The sequence below is a fragment of the Crocuta crocuta genome, unplaced genomic scaffold (genome assembly GCF_008692635.1).
Source record: "Crocuta crocuta isolate KB4526 unplaced genomic scaffold, BGI_CrCroc_1.0 scaffold337, whole genome shotgun sequence".
In the NCBI taxonomy this organism is placed as follows: Eukaryota; Metazoa; Chordata; class Mammalia; order Carnivora; family Hyaenidae; genus Crocuta; species Crocuta crocuta.
Window position 1 is genome coordinate 4,481,428 of NW_027528873.1, and position 24,224 is coordinate 4,505,651.

At 35.9% G+C, this 24,224-nt stretch overlaps 1 protein-coding gene across 4 annotated transcripts in view; it reads right to left on the reverse strand.

Annotated features, from left to right (window-relative positions):
- Nucleotides 1-373: 373 nt before the first annotated feature.
- Nucleotides 374-24,224, reverse strand: part of GK5 (glycerol kinase 5) — an 83,798-nt gene continuing 59,947 nt past the window's right edge. For all 4 annotated transcript variants that reach the window (XM_077756722.1, XM_077756723.1, XM_077756725.1 and 1 more), the window contains 5 exons: nt 18,521-18,615; nt 11,563-11,666; nt 10,070-10,129; nt 9,194-9,327; nt 374-6,218 (listed from right to left, as the gene is read on the reverse strand). In XM_077756722.1, the coding sequence (XP_077612848.1) occupies nt 6,064-6,218; nt 9,194-9,327; nt 10,070-10,129; nt 11,563-11,666; nt 18,521-18,615 (548 nt within the window). In that variant the 3' untranslated portion in view covers nt 374-6,063. The remainder of the gene's footprint in view (nt 6,219-9,193; nt 9,328-10,069; nt 10,130-11,562; nt 11,667-18,520; nt 18,616-24,224) is intronic.

The following is a 24,224-nucleotide window of genomic DNA, read 5'->3' on the forward strand; positions in this document are numbered from 1 at the left end:
AAAAATCCACCATTATTCCCTACCCACCCCATCTTTTTCCTACAATTTTTTACAATTGCAAGATTCTTTAAAAATATTGCTATAAAATAGATACATTTGAGAAAAGTCAGCTCCACGTATCTTCATGCCTCCTTTCCTTATCCTCCTCTTTACACTAAGATTACTTTGACCTAAAATAAAATTAAAAGAAAACTGCTTTATTCTATTAAGTGAATGTTTATCCTCCTTCAAATATCCTACTTTGGAATGATACCCCTACAGTCAGGGAATGAAATCCAGACTGACTGAATCCTTCACCGTCTGGATGTCACTGTGTATGTGTGCAAATCCAAAGCAATAAACAGAGAAACGCTAAATAAAAATGGCCTTAAAACATAATATGTATAAAAAAATCATTTACTTTTTCATTGTAGTTTCCCAAATAATTTTAGGTAATTTTCAGAAGGGATTTTTAACAACTACTAGGTTAATTCTATCATGTTAGTATTTAAAATTTTTCCTCATTATTTAAAATCTAAGAGTTTAAAAATACAGTATATTTTCACAACAAATTATATCATCTTTATCCCACTGCAAACAATTAACCCTCTTCTCTAGTAATTTCCCTTGTGCAAGAATGCAGAATATAGAATGATAAGCCTAACAGGATCTAAAGAGGCAGGGTTACAGAAAACCTTTCTTCTCTAATCATATTAAGCTCAAATTTATCTTGATTAACAATTGAGTAACATATGCTTATTTCTCTGTGACCTTCTTAATGTGCAGAAACCAAAACAGGAAACAGTATTAAAGAAGAATTTCCAGGTAAAATTAAAAAACAAATCCAAAAGTTATAGTGGAAAAAAGGTAAGGGAAAAATTCACATATACATTTCTATTGCAATGTGTCCTAGATTTTATCAGTAGATCTTGATTTATGAGGTTCTCAATGACTATTTAGTACAATTCAGATTTCTAAAGAACATCAGAGAAATAAAATTACAAATTTGCTGACCCCTATGAATTAGAATCAAGATTGTCTTGCACAAATAGGGAAATTTGAGTTTTCCACAAAATCATTCTGAAACATTTACACAAATCAGCTTATTTTAAATAAAAATTATTACAAACATGATGATAGCTATGTACAAAATATGTATTTGTACACCCTACTTAACATTCTAAGTAAAGGTACCCTTGAAGTTTTTTTGCCATTATACAGTATTACTACTATACTACATGAGTAGAGAAAGATGTGAGAACTCTTCTCCTCCCTACATTATAAAATCACATTCAAGTGCTGTATACACTTTGCCTAGAAGGATTTAGGAATGTTATTTAATGACTTCTTAAGTCACCGGACTGATTTTAAAGTTTTTTAAAAAAAGAGATTAATTTAAAGATGGCTCACTTAGCAAACACCCCAATTAGCAAATGGACAAAAGATATGAACAGGCATTTCACTGAAGAGGATAAATAGATGGCAAAAAAGCACATGAATCGATGTTAAACATCATTATTAATTAGGGGAATGCAAATTAAAACCACAATAAGAAAAATTCACACCTATCACAGTGGCTAAATAAAAAATTGTGACATCAAACACTGGTAAGGATACGGAGAAACTGGATCTCTCATCCACTGCAGGTTGGAATGTAAAATGGTAAATTCGAGCTACTCTCGAACAGTCTGAAAGTTTCTTAAATATGGCTCATTTAAACCGAAACTTTACATCATTTATATTCTAAATAGTATGATATCTATACAGATATAGCCATTGTATTTCAATAACCAAATTTCTAATAAAGGGGGGAAAGGCAGTAGAAATACAATACAGAGAACTTCAGAAATATCTGACTCTTCAGGTTCCTGTCTCTAACATTCCCACTCCCAAGATCACCCCTGTGTTCCCCAAAGGGCAAGGGTCCCATGGGAATATGGTGACAATATAGTCAGTAACTTAGAACCAATGCTGATACCAAAATATTTATGGCTATAAGGCTCTAAAACTTAAAAACAAACAATGTGATTCTGGATCACCTATTTAACTTCTGTAGGGTTACCATTCTGACTGGTTTGAAACAGACGACCCAGCATTGGGTATGCAAGAAGATGATTCTGGGACCAGGCAAGTCCAGAGTATGTTTTAATTCTGAGAAACATGATCTAGATTTCCCAAAGGGATTCAGAGCCCTTTGGGGGTAGCTTGGAGCCTTCTAGGCTATCTCTGGAGGACTCTAGAATCACTTCACATTGAAGAACTCCAGGGTCCTCTTTTCAGAGAATGATAAAATTCTTGCCAAACTCCTGGATTAAATTATTTTTAATTAAAGCCTGGTGCCCAGAATAAATCCTCAGCAGAAAGGGCTGTTTCTGAAGTTACCTCCCTCTAATGGCAGAGGGTTTGGCATTCTTAAGATTCAATCTGTGAGCTGTATACAGTCAAATACACAAAACCTGTGAATGGACAGGCTTCAACCATACCTTAGAAAGTTGATATAACTATGTGTATTTATAGATGTGTATCTCTATACAAATGTATATGCAAATATATAAAACATATGAAGAATTTAAAAATAAACACTATGAGGATTCTAGCTCTCCTAAATTGACCCCTGAACAACATAGGGGTTAGGAGTGCTGACCCCCTGTGCAGTCAAAGATCTGTGTATAATTTTTGACTCCCCAAAAACTTAACTAGCCTACTGTTGACCAAAACCCTTACCAATAATACAAACAGTCGATTAACCCACAGTTTGTATCTTATATATAGTATAAACTGTATTCTTACAATAAAGTAAGCTAGAGAAAAGGAAATGTTATCAGGAAAATACATTTACAGTATGGTACATATATTTATGGAGAAAACCTGCATATAAAGTAGATCTGCACAGTTCAAATCCATGTTGTTCAAGGGTCAACTGTTGCCCTTCTTTACCCAACAAAACATATCTTACTTGCAACAAATATAAGCTGATTCCTATTAACAAATGCATGTAAATCAAGGATAAAATATATACACAAAAAAAGTTGCACTTACAAAGCAAAAATTCATCCAACCAATAGGAAGGCACAGAGTTAAGTTCTGTGGAAGTAGACATGGTTTCTGCTTCTAGAAAGCTTCCAGTTTGATATGAGTCTTATACAGAGGCAGATAAAAGAGAGTGATCATCTCTTTTGTTCAGAGATGAAAAGAAAGCAAAAAGGCAGATCACATCAAGACACTTTGCAGACTACATAATCCTATGCTGAAGTCATCAACCCACTCATCAAGACCACAGAGGATGCAGGCATGCAGATGAAGGTGAGTGGGTAAAAACAGCAGAAAACAATTACAACGTAAGATTTTTTTTTTTGGCCTTAATAACCAGTAAAGTAGAAACCTTATTTAACAAACGACCACCTCTTTTTGCTAATAACATTTCTTAAGGTAAAATGAGGCAGAGAGAAAAGGAGCATCATAGATACATTTGTGGAGTCTTCAATTTTCTTCTAATAGTCTATATTAGTGGTTCTCAACTGGGAGTGATATTGCCTCCTAAGGTCCATTTGGCAGTGTTTGAAGATATTTTTAACCACTGCAATTAGGGGGATGCTGCTGGTAGCTAGCAGGTAGAGCTGAGGGACACTGCTAAACATCCTATAATGCATACTACAACAGCTCAAAGTAAAGAATTACCTGTTCCAAATGTCAATAATGTTGAGATTGAGAAGTCATATTATGGTTGGATATAAAAAAATGAAAAATCAGTAAGTCTCAGTATGAAAGCAACTGCACCAGTTTAAGAAGGATCGTACAGAAGCAGTCTCCTCCTTGAATAGACAGCTACAGATCTCCTAAAAATATGTGATTGATCTATAATAAGAAAATAAAACATGCTGAGAAATCTTAGCACAAATTTTTTTTTAAACTGCAAATATTAGCATACAAATGAAAATAAACTTGGAAGATGGAAGGGATAATTATTTTGCTCAACTGACTTTGAATATCAACTGTTTCTACCAATACAAAAGCAAATGTGACCACGTTGATGATTTAGGTCAAATTTGGCAAAAGATTTACTAAACCATGTCACTAAAAAACAGTGAGAGGTAGTAAAAATAAATTAACTCCTAGACTAACAGAAGGAAAAATTAGCCACTGATTTTTGAGATGCTCAATTCCGATGAGACATATTCGAAGTTACTTTCTCACATTATCTAAAAGGTATTTAACCTTTACTTTGTGGTTTTCTGATGTAAAGAAGAATGTGAAAAAGAAATGAGCTAACAGATTTTTAAGTATTCATAATATTACAATTCAGTATATCCTAACACAGAAAGACAGTTCTTTCCTATGAAATCATACCCACTGAGAAGCAGAATCTGTAAGAAACCGTAAAACAACGGAGCAGCTTGCATTATTTGATTTTGATAAAAGGCCTATAATTGTTCACTAAGCTTTGTAAAAAGGGCATAAAAAATGAAAAGAACATTATCTACATAATAGAATCAGACTTGTTACAGTAAACAAAACACCTCCACTCAACAAAAATATTTCCAAATCTTAATTAGTGGAGTTAATGATACTATATATTGGCTATAATGATCCCATCAAAAATGTTAATACTTTAAGAAGACAAAGTTCACTGAAATGGAATTTGCAGAAATGCAATGTAGCCTCTAGATCTATCACATCTGTCACTGAAATGGATATATATGACAGTAACCACAAAATTCTCTGTAAGTTACTTTTTAAATTATATTAGTATTTAACAACTAGTTCTAGAACAGTAAGACTTCATGTGATAAAGCCTGACTAAGAGGGAAATAAATTCATTATTGCTACAAATCTAAATGGAACCTAGCCCAAATGGAGAGAGGGGCAAGTAATATGAGAAAAGGTTCGAAGGTAGTCTCCTGGCATAGGACAATTTTACACCAGGCCTAAAGCTACTCACAACTCTGATTCTTTAACATTTGTTTCTATCAAGAAAGTTTGAGAATGCAGAACTATCCCTGCTCCTTTCTGTAGAGCTCTGGCCCAGGTGGCTATAGGGCAATCATTAGCATGGATATACTCTGATTACCTCTGTCCGCTACCCACTGCTCCTGTCTCAGAGAGATAAGCAGATTGGACAAAAATAAAAGATACCTGGACAAGTTAAATATTGCAATGAAGGCAATTCTTAAGTCATCAATGAATTAGGGCACCTTCTTCAAATTAAGCGCTGTCAATTAGGCACTTAATAAAAGCAAAAGACATTTATGCAAGCATCTCAACAACAAAGAATATGAAAAGAAAAGCAAGATTTATATTCACTACCTGGATTTTGTAAAAAAATGCGATGTCATACTTAGCCAGAAGTTTTTGAAAGAAATGCTGTTTGAGAAAGAAAATATCTTCTTGTTCCTGATGAATCAATACCCTTTTTAGTTTCAGTAACTAAAGTTATTTTTCAATATGTAAAGAGTGTTCAGATTTGGTTAAACAAGTAAAAATTAAGGCAGTGTCTTTAAGCCCAATAAAAGAAAGAACTGACTAACAAGTAAGCCTATCTGTGGGGCATATTGAGCTCATACTTAGATACAGTATTGAACAATTATGGTTTTAAATATTAACATTTCAAAATTTCACATTTCTTCATTCTTTCTAGCTATATGAACTTCATGTAGCCCATTTAATTTTAAAGAATTAAAGGAACACTTGTCACTTAGTTTTGGAACAAAACATGAATGGTGCTTGACCCAGAACTAGTAACTCAGATAGTAAATAATTATGTTTGTGTAGATCACTGACCCAGTATAAAAAGGAGGAGGACCCATAGCTGTAAAAATATGGCTGGAAATGGCTAATGTCCTTTGGAATCTGCTACAAAACAGAAGATATAAAGTTTTGAGGTACTGTTGCCTTAAAATTTTACCCAGGTTTATATTAAAAAATGAGGGATTTTTGTTTTGTATTCAAAAAAGCACTGTTTTTTCTCTCAGGTTGCACAAAGCTCCTTGTAAATCTTCTCAGTCATCGTCATATTTGTTATTATCCCTGAGCTGTGTCTCATCCGCACATCACATCAACCAGCCATATATGGTTCTATCATTCCAGTTACTGTTGCATCTTGTTATACCAATTCATGGAGCGTTTCACTGCTTTGACCCAGTTTTCCATACTCATTTCATATTCTTGCCATTTCTTCTGTGGCTTGAAAACCACTTCACTTTGCCTCAGTTTCTTTAGTTCCTCCTTGTCAGTCCAAAATCCTATGGATAGAAAAAAATTACTCAAATTTTAAGGCAAATAAGGAGTCCATAAACCTAGGTGAACTGGTGCACAGGTAAACAACTGTTGTTTTATTTATTTTTAACAACTATTGTTTTAAAACACAAGCCAAAATATTTTGCTGCTTTTTAATTTTGTTAGATTGTCTATCCCTAGGAATAACTACATCAGGATTTTACAATCTTTTGGTTTTTAACTATCAGCTTTATTTCTGTGTGGCATTGTGCCAAACCATGTCTAGAGCAATCTGACCCTGTCATCACTTACATTCATGACTTGCTAGAAGGAAAAAAAAAAACAAAAACCCTCAAGTAAGGAAGAGTATATTTTCTTTTTACATAATTAAAAAAACAAAGATAAATTAAGATTTTTGTCATATATCCTGACAACTCCCTGGGATACTCAGAAATCCAAAGTTGGGATGGAATATAATAAGTAGTGTCTTTTTCAAACTATTCTATTTCATAAAAGTTCATGATACTATTGCTTTGGCATATATTGTTCTTCACAAAGAGGATCATGTGATTTATAATAAAAAGCAGCAAGAAAACGCATTTATAACTATGACCATAAGTAGTATGAAATGACTGAAGTATCTTGTTAATTAACCTCATATATCTCACCTAGTTTGAGGTACTAACATAGTTGACAAATCTGCATGAAATATATTGCTTGTTACCAATAAAGCCGACACAAAATTCTTCCCTCTAAAATTTTGTCAGGTCACATTCTTTCTAATTTTCAAAGTCAGCATTTTATACTTATCTATATTTAAAGATATTAACTAATTTATAGAAGTTATTAAAAGACTAAAACTAGTTTTCATTAGTATACTAGTTAGATAAGTCTAGTAATGAAAATAAATAAGCATGTTTTTAAAATCCTTATTTCCAGAATTACTTACTTACTCTCTAGGATACACATTTTTTGAAGCAATTTTATTAAATAACTATCAAATAGACACAGTTTCTGGGTGAACTTTGAAAATACAGAAAATGTGCATAGCCTTCAAGTCTCAGATTTCTGAAAGAGAAGCAATCCAACCAGAAATCTCTGCTTTTCTGACATGGTAAAACTGCTCTCTGTAATTAGTGAAGTCTCTGTGAACTGGAAAGGTTTGAAATTCAATATAGATATAATGAAATAGATAAAGCTCAAGCCACTATATTATGTTTAAGACAAATCTGTATGTGTGTGTTACTTAAAGTATATTTAAAATGTTCAAGAGAATCTGACATATTTAGTCTTATAGCATGAAAAGTACACAAGAATTTGATTTGCCTTATAAATAGTATTAGAATATTTATGAGTATTTGATTTACTGTAAATATACGCTTAATTTATTCATTTTGCAAAAGCTGTTTAAGTTCTTGAGAAGATTTTTTTGGTTACACTTTTAAGTTTGCTCAGTTAGGAATATGCAACTATTAAAAAGAAAATCAACTGTATTAAATTTATATTTGTTGAAATATACAAAGGAATTTAATTAAATGAGTAAATGGGAATGATTATTTAAGGAGAAGTTATTTTCTTCAATTTGAATTTACCACACATTAATCAATGAACAAGTGAAAGTGATTGTTTTAATTTTATTCAAAATTAACAGATTTTTAGTAGAATGAACTTAGGGGATTTGTAACTTTAATATGTTAAATATTAAGCCTAAAAATTTTAACTCTAAGATATCCTATTTTGTACAAACACTCTTCCCCTCCATAGAAGAAGATATTAAATACTCCCAGGGTCCTAAGGCAGCATACTGCTTCCTGGGGAGCCCTCTAATTGGAGTCCATTCTTCACCCCTCCCAACTAATCCTCTCACTAATTGCCAAAGTGATCTGTTCAAATACAGATCTATCCATGTCCCTCCCCTGCTTAAAATTCTTTAGTGGCTGTCTAGTGCCTTCATGATTAAGTTCAAACTCCTCCCTATAAGGAGTGCCCCACACCTGGACCTCCATTTCTCTCCAGCCTTCCCTCTTGCTCTTCCCCTAACAGCACTTACCATACAGAACTGGGATATTGGCACAAGTTGCTTTCTTTACTGGACCACTCAGCTCTCATGGCTCCTCGCCTCCTCACCTGGCTGTCTGCTAACTCCATCAAGACTAAGCCTCCTCTGGAGAGCCAACACCACTTGCTTAATGCTATGACTGTTCACTGGGTTTAACACACAAGTATAGTAAATAATTTGTTGATTTGTGTGACTGTACCTGGAGACTCCCACAGTCAGGACTATGTTTTTAAATTCTTTATTCCCAGCAGTGACTGTCATGTAGCAGGTACTCAACAGATTTTCAATAACTAAAAGAATGGAGTGGTTCCTAATGCCAAAGTAAAGCCTATCTACTCAGAAGTTTGTCCAGGGACCTTCTCTTTGCTGAAGACAGAGCAGCTGAGAATTAATTTCCCTGCCTCATAATTCTGAGTGAAGAAGTGAAGTGAATATGGAACAAGTACAAACAGACCATCCACAGAGGAGGGCATAGGAATATTTTGTGAATAAAGTGCATTTGTGTATGGAGCTTACTGTGACAGGGAAAAATCTGTTATAATATGGCTGACAGGATTGACAGGGAAATTCCAGTACCCTACCGAAAACTCCCATTCCAGGTTCTTCTTCCTATCCCACTTGCCATACACACTTGCCAAATTACTAATGCAGAATGTAGAAGCAAAGATTATAAACTGTTCCCTCTGCTTGTGCTGGGGGCTCACACCTCTGGAGAGTCAGTCATCTCCTCTGAGCCGGCTGGTGTAAAATAAACCTCCTGCCTTCCAAGATCTCCTAGTGCCGCTTGGTTCTTCCCCCCCAGTGATCCAGACCAGGTTCCAAAACAACTGGACACTAAAGTTTTCCAGACCCTCTCTATAATTCAGTCATTTGGGAAGAGAAATGCTCTCGGCAAGAAATAGCCTGCAAGACAGCTCTTGCTTTTATAAAATCCACACATACCAACAGCAAGGCCAGCTAGAGAAGCTGCCCCAAGGCACGACATGTCTATGTTGACAGGTCTCTCTATTTTCTCATTAATCAGGTCTGAAGTCATCTGCATGACAAAATTGTTCTTACAAACTCCTCCATCTGCCCTGTGGGGAGCAAGATATTTGAGATAAATTATTCCAACAAATGCATAAAAACACTATTCATCCTTTTTAAAAAGGGCCACATTTATTTTTTTAGAATCTGGATTTTATTTTTGAAGCTCACCCTCTTAATTCCAAAATCATATCACGTAGCACTGACCTGAGGAAAAAGGTCCTTACTAGGTAATCTTCAAACATTTTTCCTTATTCCTAACACCAATTTTCTCACCTGTTCTGTTCATCCTGGGACTAGTTCAAAATAGGCCAAGTAAACTTAGCCAACATAAAAATTCATTTGGACATTCCAGCAAATAAAATGTGATGTTTCCATGACAAAAGGATAGCCACAAACCCAAAAAAGAGTTTTGAAAGATGTTTATGATAGGGATGACTAGTTGGCTCAGTTGGTGGAGTGTGCAACTCCTGATCTCAAGGTTTTGAGTCGCCACGTTGAATGTAGAGATTACTTAAAAATAAAATCTTAAAAAGAATAAATACAGATCTTTATAATATACATGTGGGTGCTAAGATCATCTTAAATTCTGTAATGTGTTATATTCTCCGTAAATCCAAAATAAGCTTTCCTTTCCTCTCCAAATTCCTATGACCAAGAATTTTGTTGCAAAGAAGCTAGGCATATTTTTTTTTAAAAAATCCTGAATAGTCATAATGATGAAAACACTAATAGCAGTTAGCACTCACTTTTGATTTCTAATTAAATCTATTGGAAACAAAGTTTACGTACCGGACTTTTGTCACAGGGATATGGATCTCTTTCTGCATCAATTCATATAACTGTTTATTTCTAGTCAAAAAATCAAGATAACTGTTTAGAGGAAATTCACATCATAATAATTCTCTATTTTTTTCAAATCAAGAAAAATTAAAACTGTGATTTGTATATATGATATTTATAAAATATGCAAAAGAAAACATTAAAAAATATATTATGCTAACTGAAATTGGTATCAGATGCTCAAACAAGTGAGAGGTTTCAGGCCTTGGGCTTTTCACCTTGATAAAAGAGACCATAATTTTCATTTAGAAATAAATTTAATCTATTATAATTTCTACAAATAAAAATTTAAAGCAAGCATCCATTTAATAGAAAGCTATAAAGATGACATACCGTGAATAACATCTAACAGAATTCATCAAATAAGAAATTATCATTTTGTAATCAGAAATTTTTATTTTAAATGTTCCAAATGTTCCATATCATGACAGCCACATTCTTAATTTTAAGAATTAAAAATGTGATTTAAAATTAAAAATGTGAATTAAAATTACAAATGTGCCATAATGAAAAGATCACAGGGAAATATACAAAAAGAATAATTTTGGTGACTTAATCTTTGAGTATAATGGAAGCATTATTAATTAGAATTCTCCTTTATTAATAAGGATACAAAAATCTTTGAAAGTCCAAACTTTAAATCTTTTATGCATAAGAATATAGACACAGTTGACCCTTGGATAATGTGGGGATTAGGGGTGCCGACCTACCACAAAACAAAAAATCTGTGTGTGATTTCTGACTCCCCCAAAACTTAACCACTAATGGCCTACTACTGGCCGGAAGCCATACTGATAACAGTCAGTTAACACAGAGTATGTATGTTATATGTATTACATACTGCCTTCTTACAATAAAGTAAGCCAGAAATGAAAATGAAATGAAATGAAAATGTTACTAAGAAAATCATAAAGGAAATACATTTACAGTACCATACTGAATTTACCGAAAAAAATCCACACATAGATGGACTGCACAGTTCAAACCCACATTGTTCAAGGGTCAGCTATATTTTTAAAAATCATTTTATTTTCAGATATCAAATCTAAGTGGTATTGGAACTATTAAATATGAAAAACAGAAATGCTAAGGAAATTAGCAATAATTATGTCATAAACAAAAGGTATAAATGCTCAGTTAAAATTAAGAAATTTTAGGGACACCTGGGTGGCTCAGTTCGTTGAGCATCTGATTTCAGCTCAGGTCATGATCTCACAGTTCGTGAGTTTGAGCCCCACTTCTGGCTCTTTGCTGTCAGCACAGAGCCAGCTTCAGATCTTCTGTGCCCCTCTCTCTCTGCCCCTCCCCGCTACCACTCTCTTAATAAATAAATAAAAACATTTAAAAACTTATGAAATTTCAGAATTTAGTTTAGGAGAAATTAATAAAAGGAAATGGCAATACTGTATGCAGAGAGGTGAGTTTAGGGCCAGTTCTGCTACCTGAAAGCTATTGATTCCAATATTGCTCGTACAAGATGGTATTTACTGGTGGAAGGCTTCAAACCCATAAAAGAGGCACATGCATGGGGGTCATTTAAAGGAGCCTAAAGAAAGAGATAGTAACAAGTTTTATTGTTCTAAATTACACTTACAGACTTAAAGACATATTATGCAATAAAAACACACCCATGTTAGAAAAAAGAATGCTTCTTTATATAGAGTTAAGTAGTTTTAAAATAAATGACAGCCCCCCAAATATGTTAACTATTAGGATTAACTCTCTAATAGGATTTAAGCAAGGTTGACTTAGTTGACTTATAGATATTGACTTAGCTATACCTTCTGTTTGAGCTCATACAAAGAGAAGGGACCGAAGCAGAGTAACAACTTAGATGTCTAGCTTTATAAGAGGAAATGAAAAGCAATCCTAGTGTTTCTCCGTTTATCCACCTGTAAAGTTTTTACACTGAAACTGTTTTTGTCATACTTAATATTTTGTCAGACATTCAAACTAAACCCTTATATTTCTTAGCTTAATAGTCTCATTGCCTAATATGAGAAATGATTCAGCCTAACATCTGTCTTTAAAAGAGCCAAAGTCTTATAGCGCCTGGGTGGCTCAGTCAGTTAAGCGTCTGACTTCAGCTCAGGTTATGATCTCATGGTTCATGGGCTTGAGGCCTGCATTGGGCTCTGTGCTGACAGGGCAGAGCCTGCTTCGGATCCTCCGTCTACTTCTCTCTTTGCCCCTCCTCCACTTGCGCTCTTTTTCTCTCTCAAAAAATAATACATTATAAAAGATAATAAGAGCCGAAGCCCTGACCTGGAATTATGTATCTATCAAATAAATTTTGTATTCACTGCACCCTCAGAAATCCAAGACAATTCTAGGACACAAAGATGAGACCCCTGCCAGAGCTATGGTCTTACAAGGAAAGGGACAGAAGAACAGTTCCAACATCTGATGTAAGGTCATGACAGAGGGATGTGCTAGTGCTGTCAGAAAACGATGGTCCCCAGGAAAGGCACCTTCTAGCTTCAGGGCCTTGACACATCCTCTCCTTACCTGGAAAACTTTCTACCACCCCTTCTCCTAACTAATCCTACTCCCCTTCCAAAACTTGGCTCAGATTCCTCGGGGAAAACTTTGATCCCAGAGACAAGGCCAAGCCCCCATCATCGCTTTTATGGAGACCCCGAACTTTGCTTCATGTCATGTGTATATAACCACATATGTTTGTGTGGATGTTTGTTGAAACTCTATTTTCTCTGTGGAAACTCATCTGATGTACTTCCTATGTGTCTCCAGGGCCTTGCATTGCATCTGGCCCCTCAGGGCATAAACACACATTTGTTTAATCAATGAACGAACAATACTTTTCCTCACTATTTAATTAAAGAAATTCCATATTACATCTTATCTTTACTGTAGCTATGATTTTCCTCCTACTGTGATTTTATCCTGATAATTTTTCAAATTTATTAACATGTTCTGGTGATCCACTTAGTAAAAGCTTACTTATACAGTAACACTAGTCTATATCAGGTGATAGAATACTGTATTAGTTCCTAGTAGTGTGCTATGGGTTTTTTGTTTTTTTTTGTTTTTTTTTTTTGCATAAAAATTACTCCTTCTAGTATACCACATAAAATCCTGGTATGACTGGTTTGAAATGACTTTTGTAAAAACAACTATGAACATAATTTACAATTAGTAGTAGGCCAATCTGAGGGGGTAATAAAGTCCATAGAAACCTAAAAATTTCTTTATAGGCTCTACTGTCCCTGCGTTAGTCCAAGTGAGCCTGTCTTTGGGATGATATGGTAGGAAAAACTCTGGGAAAGAAGGTCCTTTAGGTCTGCTCACATCCCAACAGGGCAGACAGCCTCCAGCCACATTTTTAATCTGTCACTGCTGATCCTATTGAGTAAGCCTCCCAGACCATCAACCAACTAGGAACAGGGAGAATCCACAAAGTTTTGCTTGAAGCCCTGAGCTAACCTAGAAGACTCCTGCCCAAGGCATAGACTACCAGCCTCAGTAGGCCAGTGTGACCACGGGAATCTTAGCCTAAATTGCTGGGTACTTGTAAGATGGTTAATGTCAATATGCCTCTTGCCCTTTGTCAACTTTTTTTTTAATGTTTTATTTATTTCTGAGAGAGAGAGAGAAAGGCAGCATGAGCAGGGGAGGGTCAGAGAGAGAGGGAGACACAGAATGTGAAGCAGGTTCCAGGCTGGGAATTATCAGCACAGAGCCCGACACAGGTCTCAAACCCATGAACCGTGAGATCATGACCTGAGCTGAAGTCAGACGCTTAAACGACTGAACCACTCAGGCACCCCGCTCCTTGTCAATTTTGAACCTAAAGGCATCTGTTGTGTATTCCCATTCTTATATTTTATGCCATACCATGAACCAGTATAGTGGAGTGGTTAAGAACCTGGACTCTGGAGTCAGAACAGCTGGGCCCTGAAACCAACTCTGTCGCTCACTAGCTGTGTGAGACTAGGCAAGTGATTTAACAGCTCTACATCTTACTTTCCTCATCTTCAGAATGGGATGATAAGAGTATCTTCTGCCTTGTGGAGTTACTGAGGATTAAATGAGATAATGCATGACATTTAGAACTATGCCTGACACATAGTTCACTACAAATTTTATATTACTATTACTGCTTACCAAAATCCTTCCCACTATTGACTTTCTCCATATTCCTTTCTGTGTCTTCTGAATTCTTCCTTCTATTGTAAATTAATTCTCCTAAACCATAACCAACTCTGAGAAGTTCCTTCCACTTATTTTGTGGTTGCTGTAACAAACCTGCCTCTGTGCTGGGCAAATAGCTTCAGTGGTAGCTATCCAGAGGACTGCTGAGCTTCCATACCACAGGGACCAGTCAATCCTGTACTAACATCCTACAATCACTCTCAGCCACTACACATCTACTGTTAGGAGACACTTCCCTTCCCCCATTTTTTAAAAAATGTTTATTTCTGAGAGAGAGAGAGAGAGAGAAAGAGAGAGAGAGAGAGAGAGAGCGCACACAAACAGAAGAGGGGCAAAGAGAGAGGGACTAAGGATCTAAAGTGGGCTCTGCACTGACAACAGAGAGCCCCGTGCAGGGCTAGAATTCACAAACTATAAGATCATGACCTGAGCTGAAATCAGATGCTTAACCAACTGAGCCACCCAGGTGCCTTACCTTCCCCCATGTTTGTTTAGGTCCACATCAACATCATGTTTTACCTCCCTTCACACATCGACATCCTAGTCACTCTCAAAACCAGAGACAGTATTCCCAGTATTTGCTGGCCACATCTCTTTCTTCTTCTTCTTCTTTTTTTTTTTTTACATTTTTAATGTTTATTTATTTTAGAGAGAGCGAGACAGAGCATGAGTGGAGAGGAGCAGAGAGAGAGAAGGAGACAGAATCCAAAGGAGGCTGCAGCCTCTGAGCTGTCAGCACAGAGCCTAACATGGGGCTTGAACTCACAAGCCATGAGATCATGACCTGAGCCAAAGTTAGACACAACCAACTGAGCCACCCAGGTACCTTTGGTCACATCTCTTTTGGAGGAAACTACTTGGATCCACAGACCTTGTTGTCTATAACAGTCAAGTTTCATGCCCTAGTCCCACCGCCAATGCCACAACCACAGGGACTGAGCAATGACTAACTCAAAATGTGTCCAAAGCCGGAAAAGACCAGGTGGACCAATCAGATTCTCAGATTTCCCAGAAATGACCATCTGAGAAAAGACTATCAACAAGGGGGAACTGAAGCTAAAAGCCTGCACAAAGTAGAAGAAGGCTGTGTGTATTTCCAAATTGTAGAGAAGCATAAAGTATGAGGAAAATAATGACAAGTAGAAGTTATGAGGAAGAAAGAGTATAGAGCAGAGCTGGTAACGAGAAAAGTAGACTCACAGAGAAGCAGAGACCACAAGCAACATAAAGAACTGCAAAGTCAGTGGCTGACTCCTTTCTAATACCAGTGAACAACCAGCTCCTCTCAGGGTAGCATAAGGAAGTCTGTTGCCTACAAACCTAAGAACCCTCAGAAGCATGACTCCTCATCCTGCGAAGATTGCCACTTGATTCACAATCCTGTCCATCCTATCACTGTCACCATCACAGTAATTCAAAGTCCAGCAGATAACCACTGATTCCTGCCTCCTATACCTGTCATGGATACTCTACATTAGTATCTCCGCCATTCCCCCGCCAAACCACAAGCCCTGCTACACCAAAGCCACAGTGGTGCACCAACTGATGCCACCCCCAGGTTATGGCCCCCATGCTCCAGCCCACCCCCTGCTATTCCCTGAAGTGGCTGTCCCAGACTTCCCCACTCTCCTCCAACTTCCCCCAGTGCCACTTTCTCAGCAGACTCCCTTGAGAAATGGAGGCTATTGAGACTTTTTAACATCCTGCCCCATCATCTATGGCTGTAACAATATTCTAATATTAAAGGCAGTATTACAGATACTTGACCCTTCCTTCCCATTCCCCAATCCTTCATTTTCTTTGCTTGTAGACATAGGCAACTTATCAGTGATCTCCCTCCTATTTTCCAAACAGCTTAGTATCAACACACTATTGTTGTCTGAATTAACTTTCAGTTTCTACTTAAGAGTTTCATGTTACATTAGGAAATACTTGGGTTTGTAGTCCTCTTCCACGCCCCTCGAATCCAACAGACTTCCAGGTTGCAGTCATGGCAGCAAAGGGACATTTTTTATTAACATGACCTTAAAAACTGCATCAGTGAGAGTTTTCTCCAATCTTCTGGCTTTAGCAATACTTTGTATCATATACTTGATATTATTTTTACAGGCATATGGATTAATGCAAAAGTTAGACAGCTGCCAAGATAAAGTCAGGACTAAGTCCCCCATCATATTTTTCAAAAAAACGGAAGAATATATAGTAGCCTAATTAAATCCTACCTTGGTTGATAACAACTATTCATCTAAATCTTCCTCCTGAATTGTCAATCCAACAAATACTCTTTCACCCCCGTCCTATCATGGATGCTATTTAGTTTCATCACATCGCCCCAAAGAGGACGCAGTGCAATCTCTGTTATGTTACTTATAAATTTTTAGTCCTTTAGGATAACATATATAGAAGGAAATTATTACAGATATTAAAATAATGCCCATTTAAACGTCTAGTTTGGAAATATTGTACTTTTAAAGATTTGAAACACTCTGATTTAATCTTTTCCCACCAGTTTCTACATTATATTGTCCAAAATTTCAAATCTTGAACTTTTTAACTGATTGCCTGAGTACAGCATGGACTAGAAGAGAAATTTTTATTTTTCGAGAGGAAATAATATTTAGAGAAGGATTAAAAGGGTAGGATAAGCTTTCCAAAAAAAGGAATTTTATTCATAATAATATACCTGAAAAGGTTTTTAAAGTCTTCCTAACAGTATGCCAAAATAAAAGGCAATATCACAGATCTTTCAATTAAATACAAAGTCAAATATTACAGAGCCATTTCTCTTTTTTTTTTTTTTTTAATGTAGAAGATGCCATCTTTATTTACAGGCCAATAAAAAAATATTAAACTCAACTTAACTAGATATAATACATTTGTCATAAATCCTATCGATCTGAGGCCAACCCTAAGTGGAAGACTGAATAGGTGGAAAATGGTGGATTACATAACACAGATGTCAAATAATGTGCGGCTTACACACTAACCAATATATTTTGTTTCTAACATGAAAACAAAGTAAGTCCACTGTGTGGGGGAAGAAAACCAGCACCAGGCACACTGTTACTTTTTGACAACTGTCCGGTTATAATTACCAGGACTCACAACATTTTCATCTCTCTTAAACCTGTTTTAACAAGCCTCCAATCTCAAATGTTGTTGCTCCATCATACTCACAACAGATACCACAAAAGAGAATTTCAGAGGCTACAATGTAAATATATCTACACACATACACACAACCCTCACATTCTGTGGAACATTTTTCCTCAGCTATTTCGCTTGTGAATTTGTGTGTTTTTCTTTTTCCTTTTAAACTGTAATGGCTTTGCAACAGTTCTTTTCTGTTTGGTTTTGCCCTAGAAACTTGAGTATTAGGAATTTCTTCCCTGTAAGTGTGAAAATATAAAAACTGCTTCTCATTAGTTTATAATTCTTAGCTCCTCCCCCAGAGACCATATATTCTAAAATGACTTTTTAACTGGGTACTTTCTAAACACCTGCCAGGAAGCTCACGGTAGCAGCTGAGCAACAGGACTCTCACCTTTGCAAACCAGGTGAAGCAGGAATGAAACTACTGGGGAAAATTTTCATTCTGATCTTCAGCCTTGAAAGTTTATTAAGTCATAACCATCCCATATGATTTACATTATGCAACATCTAAGTAGAAATTACAGTACAGAGCCATTTCTTGTACTGGGTTCACTTTCTGATTAGGCAAAATAACCAATACTCCACCACAACAGTTAACCAAAAGAGAATTTGATTTTTTAAAAAGTGAATGAAACTTATAAATAACTGCACAATATACCCATATGTGTGTGTGAGAAAGAGAGAGAAAGAGAGAGAAATTAACATTATTTTTCTAATTCTCAACTTCCTCTAAGTAAAAAATCCCAATATACTGATATATTTTCCCCCACTGGGAAATGGTTAATTTTGGTTATGACAAAGTAGCACTAAGTCTTATGTAAAAGTTCTATACCAAACCTGCCAACTTTTCATTACCATAGGGATGTAGTTCTAAGCTGAATTTGCTCTGCTTTCTCATGGAATTCATGCTAAGTCACAGCTTTTAAGCCCTGGAATGTACCTTCACTTTCATACTGCTCAGTGTCCAAATTTTCAAGTAAGGGAGTGGCATATAAATAATTTTAAGTGTAGGTATGAAGAAAGAAATGTCTGTTAATTGTCACTGACTAAAAAATAAAAAATTTTAAAAAATACCTGCAATCCAGTAAAAGATGGAACAAAACAGACTCCTTCAGAATCTTCCAAACTTTTGGCCATTTTTTCAGTCTCAGCAACATCTGTGAAAAGATCTGCAACAACAAAAATAACAACAACAAAAAAATGCTAAAACAAAATGGAGGAGTTGGGGAGGGATAAATAGAATTATGTTATATAACTAGTATTTACCTGGATCCACATTAACCAAGAATACAGTATGAAAGGTTGCTCACTTGAAAAACAATCTGCCCTAGTACTATCTGGGCTCTCACATTGCATAGGTTTATGAGCCCATGGAAGGTCTTCTTAAATGGACTATGTATGCAGCAGGCCTTACTTTTTCTTTAAAGATATTTGGGCTGTTTAAAAATCGGGGCGCCTGGGTGGCTCAGTTGGTTAAGCGTCCGACTTTGGCTCAGGTCATCTTACGGTTTGTGGGTTCGAGCCTCGCATTGGGCTCTGTGCTAACAGCTAGCTCAGAGCCTGGTGCCTGCTTCAGATTCTGTGTCTCCCTCTCCCTCTGACCCTCCCCTGTTCACAACGCCTCTCTCTCTCTCAGAAATAAATAAAACATTAAAAAATTTAAAAAAAAGAAATAAAAAATAAAAATCAATTCTGTGTGCTTTTTTGGCATTAAAATAAATTATTCTCCTGAAGATAACACCAATCCTAGTTTTCTGATGAAAAGATCATCTACCTATACTAACCAAGAGAATCAACTGAAAAACTACTCCACCTAATGGGTTCACTAAGGGGCCAGTAATAACTAGGTATACTAAAAGCCAATCTTTAAAAACCAAACAAAAAATTCAAAGATCTAATTAATTTAATATACTATTTTTACTGAAGTATAGAACATACATGTAAAAAACTGCACAAATCCCAAGTATATAGTGGGATGAATTTTCACAGTGTGAATACACCTAGATAAACAACATCCAGATCAAGATACAAACTTTTGTTTAACATAATGCATGTGAAATTCATTCATGCTGTTACAAGTAGTTACACTTCATTCTTACCGTTGTGTATATAATATTCCACTGTGTGACAATACACAATTTATTATATGCATTTGGTTAGTTTCTAGTTTGGGGCTATATAAATAGGCCACTTTGAACACTCATAGACATTCTTTTTGGAGAACATATGTCTATGTTTCTGTTTGCTATATACCAAGGGGTGGTAATGATAGTCCTAGCCTCTACACATTTAGGACTAACTTTAGAAGATACTGCCAAACCATTTTCCAAAGTGATTATACCAAATTAAGGCTCCTGCCAACAGTATGAAATTTACAGTTATGCCATATTCTTGCCAAGAATTGATACTATCTGTGTTTTTTATTTTAGCTATTTTCGTGGACTGCATGATGGTTTGATTTTATGTTTCTCTATTAACTAAGTTGAAATCCTTTTCATTGATCAGTTGGATATCCCTGTTTGTGAACTAACTCCTGAATAAGCATGTAGGACAGAAAGAATAGATCCCATGAAAAAGCTCAAGAATCAGTCATAATAAATATGAAGGCTTTATACAGCCTCAAGAAAAATGGTTTAATTTTAGTGAATGGTTTGTTATTCTTATAATGAAGAAATTAAAGACAAAAAGATTAAAGAATATCTACGTTAAAACTCAAGTTAATAAGGATCATTCAATAATAACTATAAATTTTATTCAAAATGAATTATCAGATCCATAAGTCATACTCATTTGGTCAACATGTTCATACAACACATCAAAATATCTCTACTACTTCAAAAACTAATATTAAAAAATAACGTTGGTTTTGAAATGTATACTTTTAAAAAACATCATGCCCAAATTGTCTAAATTTTTCAATCAAAATTTGGAAAACATAGTGGATGGCTAGTTTGAGGAAAGGTTTTTGGTGACAGGCCAAAGAAATAGGAAAAAAAGAAATCTAGTTAATTTACATTCTTCATTGGCTATTTCAATAAATATACTTGCTTAAAGAATTTCCCTAAATAATCTTCCACTTAAACTGTTCTCAAATGAGCTTATGATGAAAAATCTCTGGGAGTGAGCAGATTTCACTCTGTCTCTCCCACTGAATACAACTAAGAATCCTGATGGAAGGCATGGAGAAGCTATCTGAGGACTCAGAAGAATAAGGCCAGCAGGAAACTCTAAGTAACACCAAACCATTAGTGAGTTTCCCGTTTTCATTTTCTCTGATATCGCCTGGCCTAAACTCAGGGACAGCCTAAGACCCAATACTTGGGTCTGTACACTGGATGCAAATATGAAGAGCTTCCACAGAAGCCCCCCTTCCTGGTCTGAGGCAGACTCAGGAGTCTCAATGGAACAGAGAGTGAGTGACAGATAATATTACACACCTATTGGAATGGCGAAAATTAAAATACAAACAAACAAAAATGACAATACCAATCACAGGAGCAACACACACATACACACACACACACACACACACACACACACAGTGCTGGTGAGAACGGTAAATGGTATGGCCACTCTCGAAAACAGTTTGGCAGGTTTTTGTTTTTGTGTTCTACAAAGATAAACTCATACTTATTTGTGTGTATGCTTATATAACACTCTTAGGTATATATCCTAGAGAAATTTTTTAAAATTAACGGATGTTCACATAAAAACCTGTACATGAATGCTTACAGTAGCTTTATTTATAATCACTCAAAACTGGAAACAGCCACAGATCCTCCAGTGGGATGATGGATGAACAAACTGTGATATATCCAAAACAGAAAACTGCTGAGTAATTAAATGGAATGAACTATTGACACATACAATACATGGATGAATCTCAAAAGGCATTATGTTGACCAAAAGAAAGCTTCTCAACTGGTTATAGGATTCCATTTATATAATATTGTGGATTCTAATATCCATTTATATGATTCCATTTACATGACAGCCATTTAGAGGATAAAGTGCTTTTAAAAGGTCAAAAGTGTCACAATAAGTAAGTGTCACTTCTATTTCAGCCCCCAACTTCTGCAATTCATCCAACCAGATCATTCACTGATGTAAAAGATTCAATGAGGAAAAAGGCTATGGGGAAACAGTATCTAACATATCTAGCTGAGGGGCTCCAGGGTGTCTCTGTCAGTTAAGCATTCAACTTCAGCTCAGGTCTTGATTCAGGGTTTGTAAATTCAAAGCCCACATCGGGCTCTCTGCTGTCAACACAGAGCCTGTTTCAGATCCTCTGTTTCCCTCTCTTTCTAACTCTTCCCTTATGTGCATGCTTTCTCTCTCTCAAAAATAAACAAACATTTAAAACATTTTAAAAAAGAAACATTTCTGGTGGAAATGTAAAATGGCACAGTTCCTACAGAGAGGAATGTCTAACATTCCTTGGCATGTTTGGCAATGTCTAACAAAATTACAATATATTTATCCTTTTATGTAGCAATCTCACTTCTGGGAGTTTATTATAAAGACATACCTCCAACAAAAAGAAAACCCATATGCCCAAGGTTATTCTGCAGCCTTATTTGCAAAGTAGTGGAAATTACTTAAGTGCCCAAACATAGGATATTGGATGGCTAAACTACGTACATACACATACTGCGCAGCTGTGAAAAGAATGAAGAAGATATCTGTGAAATGATGGGAAGTAATTCTCAGAATATATTTTTAAGTAAAAACGGCAAAGTATAAAAGAGCATATGTGGTTTATCTTTTATGTAAGAAATTAGGGTAAATACAAAGCATGTATCCTAAATGTTTTTGCAAAAAGAAATATAAAGGAAAAATCAAAACCTATTGGTTACAAGATATAGGGAGACAGATGAAGGGACAGGTGAAGAAGTTAACTTCTCTGAGCATATCTTTTGTCATGAGTTTGACTTTGGGAATCAAATTAAAATTCCACATTAAAAATATATTGATAATGTGGGGTGCCTGGGTAGCTCAGCTGGTTGAGCATTTGACTTTGGCTCAGGTCATGATCTCACAATTCGTGAGTTTGAGCCCTGCTTCAGGCTTTGTGCCTGGAGCCTGTTTCAGATTCTGTGTCCTCCCCTCTCTCTGGCCCTTCCCCACTTGCACTCTCTTTCTCTCTCTCAAAAAGTAAATAAACATTAAAAAAATATATATATACTGATAATGTTTTTAAAAAGGATGGGGGGGGGGACTAAAACTGAATGATAACAGAAACAAAAAATTCTATTTCAAATTAATAAAATCACTGAAGGGAGAAGAATAAGAACTAATCGAAGTAACTTTTGAATAGTGTGCTTTGACCATATATTCATACATTCTTGAGATAAAGGAAAAAACTGGCAAAGGAACTTGAGCAAATACTGTTTGTTGTAGTGGGATGGTCTAGTAATTCTGAAGCTCTTTTGTGTATATTTCAAGATTGAACAAATGAATGCATAATGTCAATGTTGATGGGAGCCAGGGTTCTTGCTGTGGAAGAGATAAAAATATAGAACAGAAAAAGGCAAGGAAAGACTCTTAGGTACTTAGACTAGAACTGGAGGTGCGATGTTTCAAAAATTGTTAACACATGCACGCGTGCACACATACACACACACTTCTAGCCCTGATGAAATCTGCTGCCAATCAGTGTTTGTACTTTTATTTATTTATTCATTCATTCATTCATTCATTCACTTAAGTAGGCTTCACACCGAGCGTGGAGTCCAACACAGGGCTTGAACTCAGCCCTGAGATCAAGACGTGAGCTGAGATCAACAATCAGACACTTGTCAATACTACAAGCAATCTACGTAGTCAATACAATCTCTATCAAAATTACACCAGCATTCTTCACACAGTTGGAACACACAATCCTAAAATTTGTATGGAACCAGAAAAGACACTGAATAGCCAAAACATTCCTGAAAAAGAAGGAGTACATGCACCCCAATGTTCATAGCAGCACTACCAACAATAGCCAAAGTATGGAAAGAGCCCAAATGTCTATTGACTGATGAATGCACAAAGAAGATGTGTATATACATCTTCTATATATACAATGTGCATATACATCTATATATATACAATGCAATATTTCTTGGTGATCAAAAAGAATGAAATCTCACCATTTGCAACAATGTGGATGGAACTAAAGTATATTATGCTAAGTGAAGTCAGTCAGAGAAAGACCAACATCATATGATTTCACTCATATGTGGAATTTAAGATACAAAACAGAGGAACATAGGGGAAGGAAAGCAAAAATAAGATAAATATAGAGAAGGAGGCAAATCTTTAGAGACTCTTAAATACAGAGAACAAACTGAGGGTTGCTGGCAGGGTATTGGGTGGGGAGATGGGCTAAATGGACAAAGGGCATGAAGGAAGACACTTGCTGGGATGAGGACTAGAGTTATATGTAAGTGATGAGTCACTAAATTCTGTTCCTGAAATCATTACTACACTACATGTTAACTAACTTGGATTTAAATCTAAAAAATAATAGGGGCGCCTGGGTGGCTTAGTCGGTTAAGCATCCGACTTTCGCTTAGGTCATGATCTCGTGGTTTGTGGGTTCGAGCGCTGCATTGGGCTCTGTGCTGTCTGCCAGCTCAGAGCCTGGAGCCTGTTTCAGAGTCTGTCACTCCCTCTCTCTCTGACCCTCCCCTGCTCACACTGTCTCTCTCTCTCTCTCCTAGAAATAAATAAAACATTAAAAAAAATTTTTTTTAAATAATAAAATTTTAAATAACAGAAAAAAAATCAGACA